Below are 17,212 nucleotides of genomic sequence, written 5' to 3'. Positions count from 1 at the left end.
AGATAGCTCAGACCCCAAACATTCCACTTGTAGCCTCAATTATTCATGTTATTTGACTACATAAATTAAAACACAGGGTAACTACCCTTCTTTCCTTTGTACTATGTAACAGAACACTTGTTGGGCTGAAATTTTTTTCCTTTTAAAAAAATTTCTTTTTAATATTTATTTTTGAGGGGGGTGGGAAGGGACAGAGAGAGAGAGGGAGGCACAGAATCAGAAGCAGGCTCCAGGCTCTGAGCTGTCAGTACTCCGAAGCGGGGCTTGAACTCACAAACCACAAAATCACAACCTGAGCCAAAGTGGACACTTAGCCAACTGAGCCACCCAGGTGCTCCTGAAGTTTTTTTCCTTTTAGTGTGAATTCATTCATGCCCTTATCCACACACCTACCTATCCATCCAGTTAACAAACATCCAAAGCAAACCTAATATATCACAGATTCCTGTCGCTTCAAGTGTCACTGTTCACATCTCCTCTGAATTACTTCTAGACAAGACAGACAAAGAATACGGTTTCAGGTGTCATGGTGCCAAACTGTATTCCAGAAAAACATGCTTATCAAAAAAAGTTCAAAATAAATAACTAAAAAGAAAGAGGAGGGTGAAAGAGGGAAAAAGAGGTGGGGTGGAGAGGAAACAGGGGTGAGGGGTGCTCCCATCAGAGGTGGGTGGCATCCTTCTTGCCTCTCTGACTGGGGTCTGATTTGCACAGGGTATTCTGTGTGTCTGAAGGTGCTGAGAAAAACAGCCGGTCCCAGGCAGCAGGGAAGGGGCAAGGTGAGCTAGGAGGGCAGGAGCAGGAGGAGTTTGAATTTTTTTTAATGTTTATATTTATTTATTGTGAGAGAGGGGGAGGGGCAGCGAGGAAGGAAGAGAGACAATCCCAAGCAGGCTCTGCATTGACAGCACAGAGCTCTATCCCACCAACAGTGAGATCATGACCCGAGCCAAAAGCCAGAGCCAGGAGCAGATGCTTAACGGACTGAGCCACCCAAGCGCCTGAGTTTGAACTTCTTAAACTCTATAATCTGGATTCTGCTGTCAGTGCCTGAGCTATTTTCCTCCTGCCCCACCTACCACCTCCCCACCTCACCCTCCTCCAACACAAAAGCACATTTTTTCCTAAGAATTCTGAGTCCGTAAGGAAAAAGAAGACAGCAGGTGTCCGGTTGTCTTCCCCTGCCCCGCACCCCCACCCGGATCTCCTGTTTCAAGCCGCCGGCACTGGTACAGGTTTGTCCGCCCACCCCATCCCCGGACCCGGAGATTCCTGAGGGCTGGGACACCGAGTGCTCGGTTCTTCATCTACAAAACCCTCACAGAATTGTCATGTGACTTGAGTATGTCCCTAAGACACAGCAGGAGCTCAGAACAGTGAGGACGCCTCGTCGGTGCTCTGCTGGCCACCCGCGAACGTAGGACCTGCGTGCGGGTCCGGGTCGCGCGCCGGTCCCTTCCCGGCTCTCCGCTCTCACCCAGCGTGAGTCCGAGCCCAGCGAGCAGCACTCACTAAATCTGGGGACTCTGGCCTCACCGCCGTCCTCGAGGGAAAAGGGGCTGACATCAGTCGGTGCCAGTGGTGGCCGCTGTGCAACCCTAGGATGGCTGTGTAGACATTGCCATTTCTCGGATGCGGAAACAGAGGCTTCTATCCTAGGCCAGAACCTCCGAATTCAGATGCTCGGATTTTCAAATCCTCCTTCCTCCCATCACAGTCTGTCCTTCGGGGTCTCCCTGGGGTCCAGGCGGAAAGTCTGGGGACTGGAGACTGGGCACATTAGCGATCCTGCGTCTTAGGCCCCGGCGATATGCGTGGCGCCCTAGCACGTGCAGGGGGTTGAGCCCCCAACCCGGCGGGAAGCAGGGACGCCCCCGCCGCACGCACCGCTTCCCCCGCCAGGAAGCCGCCTGGCGGAGGCTGGGCAGAGGTAGCCCGGGGAGGCGCGGGGGGCGGCGCGGGGCCGGGAACAAAGTCCGAGAGGGGCCACGCGCGGTCCGCTGCTCAGACACTGTGCAGTCGCGAGGCGGGGGATGGGAGGGTATCCCGCCCTTTGACCCCCGGGACGCCTAGGAACAATGCGGCCAATGGGCCGCTGGGCGGAGCCGAGCCCTCCTATACCCGCGGGGTGCACGCGGTTCCAGATTGGGCTCCCGGGCTGCCATGGCGCGTCCCGTGAGGGTGAAGACTTGGGTAGAGGAGAACCGGGCCTCCTTCCTGCCCCCGGTCTGCAACAAGCTCCTGTGAGTCCCAGGGACGCTCCCGTCCTTCTGCCCTCTACCCTCACCTTTCCCTCCTCCGTCTGCACGCCACATCCCTCACCCTCCAGTGCCCAGTTCCTTGATCCAGAAGTCTGCCATCCTCTTGTGCCTTCAGGGGAGGGGGAGGGCAAGCTGTTCCGGGTTCCACCGCCCTCATCTGTTCCTCTTTTCTGGTGACTCTGCCTGGGAGATTGTGACCTTGACTTCTGAAGATGGCTGAGTGACTGAGCCTAGGAGAGATGCAGGTGGCACCTCACCACCCTTTCCCTGGGCTCAGTCTCCAACCCCCAGTGACTCTCAGAAGTTTGAGGAGGTGGTTTTTCCATGCCTCAGAATTGCAGTAGAACCTGCAGGCAGAGGGTGATGTCAGAGGAGCAGCTCCTGTGGGAGGATCTTGATTTGGTGCTCTCCCGAGTCTTCTCTTTGCAGATGGACACACACGCCCACCTGGCCCTCCCCTGTGGCCCCTTCACCTCCCTCCCCTCCTCCCGGGCCCTGGGGCCCTGCCTGGTGTGCTCCCCAGCTCCCCGCTGACGCTCCCATGTCAGCAGAACATCCCCAACGGCCTGGCACCCCAAACCGCATGGCCGCAGTCTCACACTTTGACAAGCTAGACACTGTGCCCAGTGTTTTTACACCCTCTCACGTAGTTCTCACACATTAGCTCCGTGAGGCAGGATTCTGGTAACTCTCCCAGTGTCCCACAGCTAGTGCGGGATGGGATCCAGACTCCAGCCCATGGAAGGGCTCGACTCCAAAATCCACGCTCTAGGTCACTGTGCAGCATTGCCACGGCTCATGGCCAACATCCCCCTCAAAGCAGCGTGTCTTCTACCACTGATGTTGCTCTCACCCCTTTCCTCCACTTCATCTCTGTACAGCCTGGTTGTAGGTCCCCCAGTGTGCCCTAACAGTGTCTCGCCTCCCTCTACTCTTCCCCGGCCCTCTGGCCACTGCTCTGGGTCCACCCTTGTCCCTTCCAGCCTGGGTGGTAGGGACTGCCCCTGCCTCCAGCCCCCCACCCTAGCATGGCCTCCAACACGGCCCAGTATTAACAATCACAAAAGGCAGGCCCTGCCTTTATTCATTCAGCAGGTATTCACTGAGTACTTACATGCCAGGTACTGTTCTGGACACTGGAGATGCAGCAGAAAACAAACTGACAGTCACTTCCTGGTGGGACTGACATTTGGTGAGAGGAGGCAACCAATAAATACAAACAGACAAGGGGTGGAGGCTGGCAGGCATAATGGGCCACAGGGCGGAATAGAGCTGCGGGCCCCCCACTGTGTTTGCTAGGGCACTCAGGAAGTGTCTGCTCCAGGCCTCTCCTAGCTCCAGGTGGCTTGGTGGCAATCTTTGCCTTCTTTGGCTTCTGCTGCGTCACACTGATCTCTGTCCTCATCTTCGCAGGGCACTCTTCCTGTCAATGTATCTGTGTCTAAATCTCTCCCCTTTTAATAAGGATTAGAGGCCTACCCTACTCCAGGGTGACCTCATCGTGGCTTAACCAGTTATATCTGCAATGACCCTAGTTCAAAATTAGGTTACATTCTGACGTCCTGGGGGTGAGACTTCAACATATGAATTTGGGGTCAGGTGGGGGAGGGGGTCATATGAAATGGCTGGGGGGCTTTGAGCAGAGGAGAGACATGATCTGGCTGATGGGTTGAAATAGTTCTTGAGTGGGCTCATTCAAGGACTTTCCATATGTACCTAAATTATACAAAGTTGATTTGAAAAAGAAAAACTTTCCTAGGCTCCCTGGCGCCCCTCAGGCCAAGATCAAACTGCTTAGCTGAGCTTTTGTGGCCTGGGGTGACCTGGTTCCACCTTCTTGTCATTGCTCCCCAAGACCACGCCCACACCACCAAGACCCCCAACACTTCCAGTCTCAGGCTATCTGCATCCAGCTTTCCCCTCCACTCCTTTCCCTAATTGCCTCACAGCTTCAAGCCAGCAGTTTCCAGAAGCAGAGTCTGTCTCATAATCAGACAGCTTAGGGAGAGGGGGTTAGATAAAGGTCATTTTACCCCTCCACTGCCCCCAGGCCCAGGAAGTGGTGCCTGTGGTTTGCTCTCCTGTAATTGGAGATCTTGAACAAGGCCAGGGATCCTGGTTGACGAAGCGATCGATCCACCACCATGCTGCTCCCCCAACTAGGTCAGAGGATGTTGGGGACACACACACAGATACACCGAGACATACAGAAGGACACAGGTTCACACGTATAATCTCAGACACACATAGACACACTCTTGGATAAACAAGGCCATACTGGGATGACAGGGGAGGGGGACAAATGTCAGAGATTACAGGGACAATGATGCAGAAACAGCCCTGTCACCTCTCCCAGGTGTACCCAGGCTCCTTTCAGGCCCCCCACAGGCCCCGGCACCCCTCCTGTCCTGTCCCACGAGCTGATCCAGGACCTCTCCCCCCTGTCCATTGCAGGCACCAGGAGCAGCTCAAAGTCATGTTCGTCGGGGGCCCCAACATCAGGAAGGACTACCACATCGAGGAGGGTGAGGAGGTAGGCCTTCTACTGCCCCCCCTTTTTTAATAGCCCTGAAGGAGGGGGACACTTCCCAAGCAGGAGCCAGAACCTGTGGACAGAAAGGAGGTGGTCAGATGGCTGATGGATGAAGGGGGCTTGATTGAAATCACAGTGGCACATCTAACAGCTCCGTGCTCCAACTCTGCTGGGGGAGCCCCCAGAAAGAGCCCGGACTCTGTGGGTATGAGAGGGAGGCTCTAACTGTTGGGCATCACCCCTGGTCCTGGACACAGGGGCCGTCCATGTGCCAGGTGGGAAGTCCTGATCCCCTCTTCCTAAAATCTGAATATGAAAGATTGGCCTCCCAACTGAGACCTGCATGCTGAGAGGGACCTGGGTGCTCCACTCTGGTCTCAGGAGCCTAGTTCTCCGGGAAGGGTTGGGGCCGGGAGGCCCCCTCCTTATCTAGAGGGCCAAAGACATATCAGTTCCTAGGAGCTGTTTGACAGAGGGGAAGGTTGGGTGGGGGGAATTTGCACCGAATACCCTTTTGTACCTTGAATTTTGAACTGTGTTTCTGTACTGCCTACCTACGCGAAAGTGAACAAACAAAAGTAAAATTAAAAGAAAAAGATGAAGGGTGCCTGGGTGGCTCAGTAGGTTAAGCGTCCGTCTTCAGCTCAGGTCATGATCTCGCAGTTCATGAGTTCGAGCCCTGCATCCAGCTCTGTGCTGACAGCTCAGAGTCTGGAGCCTGCTTCGGATTCTGTGTCTCCCTGTCTCTCTGCCCCTCCCCCACACGTACTCTGTCCCTCTTTCTCTCTCTCAAAAATAAATCAATAAATAAATAAACATTAAAAAAATTAAAAAGAAAAAGAATCTCTCTCCCTCTCCCTCTACCCCTCTCCAGTGCCCTCTCTCACTCTCTCTCTCTCAAAAAAAAAAAAAAAAAAAGGAAGAAAAAGATGGGGCGCCTTAAAGAGGGACACAGGTGGGTTTCCAGCTCTCAGGATCTCTGGTGACAAAAGATCAGGATAGGGAACTCCCACCCACCTCCTAAGGGCCCTGATGCAGAGGTTCAAGGTCCAGAGTCCAGCCTCCACCCCCACTGCTGGCCTCTCAGCCACAGCCAGAACTGGAAGGAGCACAGGAGAATCTTTCACTTAACAAATATTTACAGAACACCTGGGGGGGGGGGAGGGAAGGGGGTAAGGACCCCAGGCCAACAGAAGCAGCCTTGCAAAGCTGGCCAGCCCTTCACCTCTCCTAGCTCTCCTAGCCTAGCCACCTGCTTCTCAGCACACCTCACGGGAAACTGTTTTCCTCTGTGGGAAAAATCAGCAGGAGAATCCTCAAAGACAAGACAGGATGGGATTGGGAGTGGCCACCAGGGGGGAAACTAGGCCTGTTGCAGGGTTTCTTTGCCTGCCTCGGTGAGCCTCAGGCCCCTCATCTGGTTTTCCAGAGGCTTCTGCTCAATTAGCCCTGGTGTCAGTGCCCACCTTTCCTTTCTCCCTCCCTCTTTCCTTCCCCTGGCCCCTCCCACCTCTACCCCATACCGCACTTTTGGGTCTCCCCAAGCTGCTCTGGTAGTACAGATGGGTGTCCACTGAGAGGCCCAGGCCAAGCAGTGATCAAGCAGAATGGCTAGCAGATGAGGAGGGCTGGCCTGAGTAGGTGTCCCCTATCAGGAGGGACACTCAGGTGACTGGGAGGAATTTGGCTCGAAGTGGGTTTGTGACAGCTTGTTCTCATCCTAAAGTTGGGGAGAGCACCAGCCACGGGCCCTGGGAGGCTGCAGAGCTGAGGGTCAGCATCTTCTCTGCTCCTAACCTATCCTCACCCAGGCTGTGCTATGGGAGCCGCCCGAGGCCCAGGGTCCAGGCTCCTCCTTGGTGAGAAAAAAGGCATCCCTGAGCCACATTTTCTTCCTTGCTGAGCTCAGGCTTCTGCAACAGCCCTTCAGGGTCCCCAGCTTCACCCACCACATGTATTCCATTTACCCCACTACTTCTCTTGAGAGGCACAGATACAAGGGGGTCAGCCAGACCTGGGCTGAAGGCTCTGCCTCTTATCACCCATGTGATCTTAGGCAGGTCACATCATGCCACCTCTCTGAGCCTGTTTTCTTGCAGCACATGGGGACACTGGCCCCTGCCTGGTGGAAGGATTCAGTATGTATAAAGTATGTATGTGCACAGAGCCTGGTGCAGAGAAGGTGCTTAAGACACACAGCCTCTCTAGGGGCGCCTGGATGGCTCAGTCGTTGGGCATCCAGTTTCAACTCAGGTCATGATTTTGTGGTTCCTGAGTTCAAGCCCTGCCTCGGGCTCTGCTGACAGCTCAGAACCTGGAGCCTGCTTCAGTCTCCGCTTCTCTCTGTGCCCCGCCCCCTCCCCAGCTCATGCTCTGTCTCTCAAAAATGAATACACGTTAAAATAAAATGTTAAGACACATGGGCTCTCTGGACCCCAGCCCCCGTAAGGCCTTGGAGGCCGGATCTGATTTAATATCTGCCTGAGCAGGTACAGTTAGTCTCCTCGCTAGCCCCAGGTCCCAAACATCATTTACTTCCAAGTGGAACATAATTCTTTTTGGATTGCCCATGGCTGCTTGGAATTTTCTGCTGCTCAGGACCTGCACCTCTGCTCCAGGCTAGGCCTGTCCCTCATCATAGGGAAGGCGTCTGGGCAGAGAGGCAAGACGCCACTTCCTTCCTATGTTTTTGTTTGAGGGCTGCTGACACTTCGTAGCCTGCCTGGAAAGGGCTTGAATCTGGCCTAGACCATCACTCCAGATCCTACCTCCATCCCAGCTTTCCCTGATATTTGCAGGCTTAAGGTCTGTGGCCCCCTCCCTGTTTCCTCTTCCTCCATCTGTGGAAGGACCCTCCCCTCACGCACAGGGGCTTTCTCCCAACTGGGGTGGGGGCAGTTGTTACAGAATTGCTCCCTAAGGGAGCCTAGTAGGTTTTTTATTTGTTTTAAATAACGTGTCTGGTTTTTTTTAAATAATAAAAGTAAATATTGCTTATTGTAGAAAACATACAAAATACAGAAAAGACAAATGTGTACCTCATTCAGAATGCCACCATTCAGGAGACCAACTGTGAACACGCATTTATACATCCATCACTGCATAATTTGAATCCTGCTAGGTGTGGTTTTGAATCTTGCTTTTAACGCACATTAAGCATTCACCATTTTCCCATTTTATTCAGTTATTCAAAAACATAGTGTTTAGGGGCGCCTGGGTGGCTCAGTTAGTTAAGCATCTGACTTCAGCTCGGGTCATGATCTCACAATTTGTGAGTTCAAGTCCCACGTCAGGCTCTGTGCCGACAGCTCAGAGCCTGGATCCTGCTTTGGATTCTGTGTCTCCCTCTCTCTCTGCCTCTCCTAGCTTGTGTTCTGTGTGTCTCTCTCTCAAAAATAAATAAACATTAGGGGCGCCTGGGTGGCTCAGTTGGTTAAGCGGCCGACTTCAGCTCAGGTCACGATCTCACATCCGTGAGCTCGAGCCCCGCGTCGGGCTCTGGGCTGACCGCTCAGAGCCTGGAGCCTGTTTCCGATTCTGTGTCTCCCTCTCCTCTGACCCTCTCCCGTTCGTGCTCTGTCTCTCTCTGTCTCAAAAATAAACGTTAAAAAAAATTTAAAAAAAAAAAAAAAAATAAATAAATAAATAAACATTAAAAAAAACAACATAGTTTTTAATAGCTATATAATGTTCCATATTTTGACTCTATCATAAAAGAATGGCGTTTCCCCTATTATTATTATTAGCATTCTTGTTGCTACTCCCGCACCACTAATATTAACAGCTAGAGGTTTATTGAGTGCTATGTGCTAGGTACATCGGTGCACAGCACCCTGGGCAGAATTCACAACAACGTCCTGCGTAGATACTGTCATTTTATAAAGGAAGAAATGTAGGCACAGAGAGACTAACTGAATTGACCAAGGGTACACGGGGACCTGGCTGAGCTGAGGGCCAGGTGACATTGGAATCTATGCTTTTAACTACGATGCCCTGCGACCAAACAGCCATGTTTATACACCAGGAGAGAGGTGCCTTTCTGAATCGCTGCAGCCACCTTCATAGAGACAGAAATGCTAGGGCAAGAGTGCAAAGCGGCCAACTGTCCTGGACTTTCCTGGTTTCAGCACTGCGGGTCCTGCATCCCCAGAAGCCCCTCAGGCCACTGCGCATGGGTGTGAGCGGTGGGGGTTCTCCCTACCCATTGCCAGATTGCCCATCAGAGGGGTCACGCCACCTCGCCACGTTTCTCTAGTTTCCCTGCGCTTGCCTTGATTTCTCTTAGTAGATACGGTGACAGGAACCTCTAACTGCTCACATGATAACAATAGTTACTAATAACACCCCTTCAACTGTTTGGCTGGGGCTTTTAACACCTGTGCCATGTGGGACTGGTGGAGAAAAAACATGCCTGCCTCCTACTCCCCGTGCCTTGGGGTGATCTCAGTAAACACATTATTTAGGAATTTAGGATGGAATAGAAAAAACATAGTAGGGACCCCCAGGGAGATAGGAGGTGAGTGCTCCCATCCCCACAGCCACCTGCCCCCGCAGGCTTCCTGGCTTCCTGCTGGCCCACCATTTACACAGCGAACTCCAAAGGCATTTGAACAGATGCTGCCCTGCCCGTCCGTGTGGGGGCATCAGGTGGCCGGGGGAGCCAGCACAAGCTCCAGAGCTACACACAGACTCAGGTCCAAAGTGTAGCTCCAGGACTAACTGGGCGACCTTGGGCAGGTTGCTTCACTTTGAGCCTTTTTCTTTTTTTCCTTTCTATAGAAAATGGGGCTAATAATACCTTTGGAGGCTGTGGTAAAGATTTCTGATAATGTATAGGAGAGTGCTTGCACAGACACTGGGACACAGTACGGGGGCGCATCTCCTTACCTGAAGAGCTCACTGAATTCCCCAGTGAGCCTCTCAGCCAGCCTCCTGCCCGCACACCAGAAACCAGCTATTCTGTCCCAGGTACTTCAGTCATCACTTGCATATCAAGATGTGATCCTGTGTGTCCCCAGCACACCCATCTGTAGCATGTGTCAGGGGAGGCTGGGGGCTCGGGGCAGGAGTGACAGAACTGCTCATAAAGGTCTTCAGGAAGTTTCTCAAGTTTCCGGGTCAGAACTCCAGCCAAGGACCTGGAAGAGGGATGGGGGAGGGTCTGAGCCTGTCTGCTGTCCTGTCCCACAGGTATTTTACCAGTTCAAGGGCGACATGGTTCTTCAAGTCCTGGAGCGAGGAAAACACCGGGATGTGACCATTCGGCAGGGAGAAGTGAGGCTGGGCCCCAGGGGACGGGTGGTGAAGGACCACGGAGCAGAAACCCATCGTCCACTCATCCTGAGTTTGGTTGGAGTGTGTCCTCCCTGCCCTGTCTGGCCTCCCTTCCTGGTCCTCAGGCCCTTCCTCCTGTGAACTTTCCATCCTCAGTAAGGCCTGACATTCCCTCCAGTTCCCAGCTGGAGGCTGGCAGAGAGGTGGGCTGGGTGGACCCTGTGGGTCGGTTGGGGAGGCCAGGACACTGCGGGCATCAAGGTCTCTGTGAGGGGATTGCATCCTTGCTGGCACCTTGTCCCCACCACTGCAGATATTCCTCCTGCCTGCTGGGGTACCCCACTCTCCGCAGAGGTTTGCTGACACTGTGGGGCTGGTCATTGAACGGAGACGGCTGAAAACCGAGCTAGATGGGCTCAGGTAAATGGGCCTTGTCTGGGGGTCTTGGGCAGAGACAGGGGGCAAGCAGCAGAGGAAAGAACACTAGACGGACCTGAGAAAGCACTTCCTGGCCACTGAGAGGGTCAGAAGCAGTGCAGCCCCTGTGTTTGCTGGCTGACGGGGACAGGGTAGGGGAGGTGGTGGCGTGCAGTTGATGATGGGGTTAGGGAAGGATGCCCTCTTGACCCCCTGGGAGCCCATTCAGCCTAAAGGCTCCGGCTGGGACCGGAACTTGTGCTTCCCACACTGAGGTCTGCAGGGATTTGGGAGTGGGGATGCCAAAGTCAGAGCCCCCTGGCCAGGGCAGCCAGGCACACTGCTGCTCCTCCCAGCCTCCAACCCCAGGATTTATTCAGTCTCTGCCAGGATGCCCTTGGCTTATTTCTCTACCCCAGCTCATTCCACAACCAGTGCTAACATGTGTATGACATTTGCTAGAGCACCAGGCAAGTGCTTCAGGTGTATTTATCCATCTAACCCACCAGGGATCCTATGGGGTAGGTACTGTTATCATCTGTACTTTATAGACAAAGAGACTGGGCACAGGGAAGTTGAGTTTGCTAGAAAGTGGAAGAGCTGACATAGTAGAGAAATAGGAAATTAGGGTCAGGACAATCTAGATAGGAGCATGAGTAAGCACCAAGGAAGGGACAGGGGGGCCTGGGTGGCTCGGTCAGTTGAGCATCTGACTTCGGCTCAGGTCGTGATCTCATGGTTCGTGGGTTTGAGCCCTGCATCAGGCTGTGCACTGACAGTGCAGAGCCGGCTTGGAATTCTCTCTCCCTCTCTCTGCCCTTCCCCTGCTTGTGCTCTCTCTCTCTCAAATAAATAAATTAATTAATTAATAAATTAATTAATTAAAATAAAAAAAATAAATAAAATAAAATAAAATAAATAAAACTGAAGGAAAAAAGTTAAAAAAAAGCACCAAGGAAGGGACAAACACCAGTGCTGAGGGGGGGCACTCTTTCTATAGCTGAGTTCCCACTGGGTTCCAATCAGTCACCTAGTTATTATCTGATGCAGCCTGTGGCTCAGAAGGACACAGATTTGTCCAAAAGCTAAACTATTTTTTTTGTTTTTTAATTAAGAAAGTTAAAATTTCTCAACAAATTCCTGACATCAGGATACTTTGCCCCGTATTTTCTGTTACAATGGATATTTTTTTTAATTTTTTTTTCAACGTTTTTTATTTATTTTGGGGACAGAGAGAGACAGAGCATGAACGGGGGAGGGGCAGAGAGAGAGGGAGACACAGAACCGGAAACCGGCTCCAGGCTCCGAGCCACCAGCCCAGAGCCGGATGCGGGGCTCGAACTCACGGACCGCGAGATCGTGACCTGGCTGAAGTCGGACGTTTAACCGACTGCGCCACCCAGGCACCCCTACAATGGATATTTTTTAATGCTTCCCTTTTTTGTAATCACCTGTCTTGAAATCAGGAAAAGTAAAAGAAAGCAAATAAACAAAGTTAAAATTATTTGTCAGGAAAGGGATAAATTTTGTTATGTGAATGATATCTCAATAAAACAAATAACAATAAAGAGAAAACCAAGGCGCCTGGGTGGCTCAGTCTATTAAGCGTCCCACTCTTGGTTTCAGTTCAGGTCATGATCTCACACTTTGTGAGTTCCAGCCCCACATCAGGCTTCAAGCTGACAGCTCAGAGCCTGCTTGGGATTCTTTCTCTGCCCCTACCCTCCCTGCTTGCTCTCTCTCTCAAAACAAATAAATTAAAAAAAAATTTTTTTATTCTCTCTCTCTCTCTCTCTCTCCCTCTCTCACTCTCATTCTCTCTCTCTCTCCCCCTCTGCCCCTCCCTGCTCAGGCATATGCTCTCTCTCTAAAAAACAACAACAAAAACCCCCTTAATGTTAGTGGTTGCATATACTGATCTACTGCATAATGGTCTGTTGTAGAAACAGAGCCCTGCCTTTCAATTCCAAAATAATTTTTCACATGGGACTTTATATAAGGGAGTCTTTAGTGACAGAGTGGACAGTGTCCTCAGTAACATTTTTATAGCAAATTCAATAACAGATTTTATCTGGATGCCTTTTTTCCCCTTAAGATTTATTTTTAAGTAATCTCTACACCCAATGTGGGGCTCAAACCCACAGCCCCGAGGTCAAGTCACCTGCTCCACCGACTGAGCCAGCCAGGTGCCTCTGGCTACTTTTGACCCTTAGTAAAAGCCAGGGACTCAGCATTAAAATGCCACTCTGAAGGCATGCTTCTTGTGACCAGCTCCATGCCAGGATAGAACGTGAGGTGCCAGACGAGGTGGATGCAGTGGGTCTGTAAACCATGTCCCATGAGCAGGACCACTTCTCTTTTTCGGGAGGGGTTGAAAAGTGGACAGAGCTGGCCTGGGCCCTGGGAGCTGAGGCTGAGGTTAGACATTCGGTCAGGCGGAAGTGTTGCACACACAGGGGCCTGACGCACGGCCCCCATCTGCTAGCGGAGGAGCTCACCGAGCCAGGCTGGGGATTGGGTGGGCTTCCAAGACTTTCCTAGAGACTGTGCGCCCGTGCACAATGACCTCCCTCTGGAGAAGAGGTCTAGTGCTTTGCTCCAATTCTCAAAGGCATCCATTACCCTTCAAGGAGCAGGACACCTCATCTGGGGGGCATCTTCTGCATGTTGGATTCTTAAGGTTCCATGCGCTCTGATCTAGAGCTCAGCAGGCAGGCAGAGCATCCAGCCACAGGCCCCGTATTCAGGCTCAGCCTTGGCTTCCTCTTTGTAATTGATGTTTTCTGTGTTTCTAAGACTCTCAGATCTTGTAATGCTATGTAATCCTTGCCAAGTTACCCAGCTTCTCTGAGCCTCACAGTCCCTATCCATTTTGTAAAGTTTGGGGAGCCAGGAAGGCAAATGGGGTCAATAATACCCACTCCGGAATTTGAGGTACACGGTGCTTTGGGGAGAGCCAGGTTTGGGCAAGCAAGCATTGGCCACTAGGGTGTGCTAACAGGGTGAAGCAGGCAGCCAGCTCTGCAGGGCTAGCTGGGGCCCAGACTTCCACAAGCAGAGCCAGGCTGCCTGAGGCTATCCAGGTGGGGAGCTGGGTTGCCTGTCCTTTGCTCTGGCAGGTACTACGTGGGGGACACCACGGACGTCCTGTTTGAGAAGTGGTTCTACTGCGAGGACCTTGGCACACAGTTGGCCCCCATCATCCAGGAGTGAGCCCCCAGCCCAGCCCCTGCATCTTGCTCTCTGAGGCCCCCTGCACCGGCCGGGAAGGGCAGACCCATCCCAGCGATACTCTGTAGAAGTAGCCCCCACATTGGAGCCATTATGCCTGGGATTTGGTGGGGGAGGTCGGCCCTCCTGGGGTGGGAGGGCCTGGGGGGGTGGGGAGGAGGGGACTGCTCCATGGGGCTGGAAGCGAGGGGAACCCACAGCAAGTTGTGGGGGGCCTACGAGGGTGTGGGCTCCCACACCTGAGAGTACACGAGTATGTGTGTACATGTGTGTCTCACTGGCCACTCCTCCTCCCCATTTCTCCCTGCAGGTTCTTCAGCTCTGAGCAGCACAAAACAGGAGAGCCCATCCCTGGTGAGCCCCCTGAACCACCTTTCCTCCTCCCTCTCTGCTTTCCCAGAGTAGAATGGGTCTTGGCCCAGAGTGCCAGTCTCCTTTTGAGGACTCTGCCTGGTACCCAGAGTGTGAGATCATGGCACCAAATAGTACCCTCCACATGGCTGCTTGGGGCTTGAGCTGGCTCCAGAGCCCATTCTGGTGATTTAGAGCTGGGACCCCTGGGCCTGCTGGGGCTGGGCAGGCTGGGCCAGAGGCCACTGACACAGCTGTGCTGTGGGTGCAGACCAGCTGCTCAAGGAACCGCCATTCCCCCTGAGCACCCGATCTGTCATGGAGCCGATGTCCCTGGAGGCCTGGCTGGATCGCCACCGCAGAGAGCTGCAGGCAGGCACTCCCCTCAGCCTTTTTGGGGACACCTATGAGACACAGGTAATGAAGCCCTGGGCCACTCAGGACATCTACCTAGCAGCCCTAGGAAATGGTAACTAATCACACACACACACACACACACACACACACACACACAGAGTTTGGGAAGTTGTGACATGAACAGAGGCCTTCCTGTTTTCTCCTTGACTCAGAGAATGATGACTTTGCTATGAGTGGAGTACATGGTCTCAAGCAGTCTTTCTTTGCCTTCAGAGTAGGAGTTGTCCCATCTACTGACTAGTTCCTGAGGGTTTAGAGTTATCTCTCTATTAGGAATTCCTGAGCCTTTGGCCAGTGTTAGCCTGGGGAGCCAGAAGGAAGAGAGGTGCCTGGGGGGTGAGGGGTGGGTGGAGTGATGAACAGGGAGAGACCCACCCAAACCAAGCTGGCCTTCTTTCATTCAACATTTATTGAGTGCTTATTATGTGTCTGGCTTTGGTAGGAAAATTAGAGTCACTGCCTCGAAGAGTGTATGGTCTGATAAACAGACAAGTTCAACAATTACCATAATCACGTGGTATGTTATTTGATAGAGAAGCTTCAGCAAGCCATAGGACAATAAAGGTGGAACCCAGGCTGGGAGGGAAGTCAGGGAAGACTTCCTGGAGGAGGTGATGTGTAAGCTGTATTTTAAAGCAAATTTAGGCATTTGCAAAAGGAAGAAAGGGAGACTGAGAGCATCCCAAGTGAGGGAGAAGCATGAGTAAGGGCATGGAAGCTTGAAACAGCCTGGCACTGCAAGTAGCTGAGGTTGGCAGGAGCCAGGACAGGGGACAGCAGGAGCCAGGAGTGAAGGCAGCAGGCACCATTGCTAGATGGCAGGAGTAGCAAGCAGTGCCCAGGTCCTGACAGGTCTCCTGGGCTGGACAAGGTGTAAGGATTTATCCTGGAGACAACAGAGCTTCCCCCAAGCATTAAAGCAGGGAGATGACGAATCCCCCTTCAGAAAGATCACTGTACTGTGTGGGGACAGGATCAGAAGGCAAGGGCAAGCGTGGAGGCGAGGAGACCTGCTAGGAGGCTCGTGCTTGCTTGTGCTTTACAGTTTGCCACTGGCACATCCCTTGCTGTTTGAATTAGACATTCTCGTGGAGAGATGCTCACTGGATACAGACCTGCCCTGAAAGGTCTGGCCTGCAGACACCTGAGCTTACACGGGGCTGTGAAAGCAGGTGCACACCACAAAGCCCCTCCCAGCCCATCAGGGCAATGGCCTTCAGCACCAACTGGCCTCATGGCCCCGCCTTCCACCTCTTTCACACCCCTGCTCCCACCTGCTCCGGTTTATGGTGACAGGTATCTACTGAGTCCCACTCTGGGCCAGCAGGAGCACAGCCTGCACAGTAGCTGTGTGCTTCCAGGCGAATGCAGGCCAAAGAGGTTCATCCCCACCCATCTCCTTCCTCATTCTTAGGCCAGAATCTCATGGAAGAAGGGAGGTGGGCACTCTGGGGAACTATGTATGTGTGATACATAAGTCCACACTAGGCCGTGTACACGCAAGTGTGTGTGTCCCAAGTGTGCCCCTGGCAGTCATGCCTTCACATGGGTCAGCAGTAGTTGTGATGGGCATCAGAGGAATCCGATGTGCATGTGTGTGTGAAAGGCAAGCATGTGTGATCCCAGATAACATGTGGGCAGCTCTGTTCATCACGGATGCAGCAGGGAAGCCTGGGCCTGGCAGCCTTCCTCTCTGAGTCCCGGTCTTTGCTCTACACATGAAGATAAGGCTGTGCCTGGGGCTGTGGGCCTGGTGTCCGGGGGCCAGGTTCAAGACCATCTCCTATGTGGGGCAGAAGCAACAGAAAGATGTATGTCACTTCCTACCAGGTGATTGTCCATGGACAAGGCAGCAGCAAAGGCCCAAGACAGGACGTGGATGTGTGGCTGTGGCAGTTGGCAAGTGGGGCCCCTGGGAGAGGGTGGTACATCCTTCTGCCCATGGGGACAGGCTGCTCCTGGACTTTGGACTCCCAGAGCCTGGGGCAGCTCCCAGGGCCTCCTTGCCAAGGCAGACTCAGGGACTCTTGGACAGGTGTTGAGGCCCAACAGCCTCCATTCAGTTCTCCTGCTCCTCTTTCCCAGGAGGGCTCCTCTGTGGTGACAATTGGGGAACAGCGCCTGAGCCTGGCCCCCGATGATAGCCTCTTGGTGCCAGCTGGGAATGCGTGAGTGCACGGGAGGACTTTCCCCCAGCTGTGGGAGCCCGCTCCTTTCCCTGGGATCCTCAGGGCCCAACTGTCTGACCCCTGCCCACCCGTGTCTCCACAGGTATGCCTGGGAGCGAGGGCAAGGCTCTGTGGCCCTGGCTGTGACTCAGGATCCTGCCCGCAAGAAGCCCCTGGGGTGATCCTCTGAGTGTGACCCCAAAACAGCCTCCCCCCCACCATCAGTCTCCTGCCCTCTCTGCTTCTGCATGTACCACTGCTGAGCCACTCAGCGTCCTGGAGCTGGACCCTGGACATCATCATCATCCTCTCAGCTGAGATGCCAGGCTCTTGGGGGGCTGGTCTCACCCCTTCTCCTCTAACAGCTCTCTGCTCACTGCCCTGCACGGTTCTGCTAGCTGGTCTGCTCCTTGAGGCGGGGCTGCCTCTCCATCCCTCTGTCCCCACATACTCAGCACAGCACTTGCCTGCCACCGAAAAGGCCCTCAATAAAGGCTTCCTGGTGGACACTCATGTATCCGCATGTACACAGACTGTCACTAATGGCAGACTTTGTGTGC

At 53.2% G+C, this 17,212-nt stretch overlaps 1 protein-coding gene across 1 annotated transcript; it reads left to right on the top strand.

The window, feature by feature from the left end:
- The first annotated feature begins 2,112 nt into the window (after positions 1 to 2,112).
- HAAO (3-hydroxyanthranilate 3,4-dioxygenase) lies at positions 2,113 to 17,165 on the top strand. The gene is made up of 10 exons (XM_003983932.6): positions 2,113 to 2,243; positions 4,716 to 4,794; positions 9,985 to 10,068; positions 10,382 to 10,488; positions 13,605 to 13,694; positions 14,027 to 14,070; positions 14,339 to 14,484; positions 16,315 to 16,383; positions 16,570 to 16,652; positions 16,756 to 17,165. The coding sequence occupies exons 1-10, from the start codon at positions 2,164 to 2,166 to the stop codon at positions 16,832 to 16,834; spliced, it is 861 nt and encodes a 286-aa protein (XP_003983981.1). The 5' UTR covers positions 2,113 to 2,163; the 3' UTR covers positions 16,835 to 17,165.
- Positions 17,166 to 17,212: the final 47 nt, after the last annotated feature.

The sequence above is a fragment of the Felis catus genome, chromosome A3, assembly GCF_018350175.1.
Source record: "Felis catus isolate Fca126 chromosome A3, F.catus_Fca126_mat1.0, whole genome shotgun sequence".
Classification (NCBI taxonomy): Eukaryota; Metazoa; Chordata; class Mammalia; order Carnivora; family Felidae; genus Felis; species Felis catus.
Note: the sequence above shows the minus strand (reverse complement) of the source record. Positions and strands in the feature narration are given on the sequence as shown.

Bases quoted from the DNA above. Each gene is read 5' to 3' on its own strand.
- HAAO (XM_003983932.6), top strand. From the start codon at position 2,164: ATGGCGCGTCCCGTGAGGGTGAAGACTTGGGTAGAGGAGAACCGGGCC. The intron at 4,795-9,984 runs GTAGGCCTTCTA...CCTGTCCCACAG, and splicing joins ACATCGAGGAGGGTGAGGAG to GTATTTTACCAGTTCAAGGG. The intron at 13,695-14,026 runs GTGAGCCCCCAG...TTCTCCCTGCAG, and splicing joins TTGGCCCCCATCATCCAGGA to GTTCTTCAGCTCTGAGCAGC.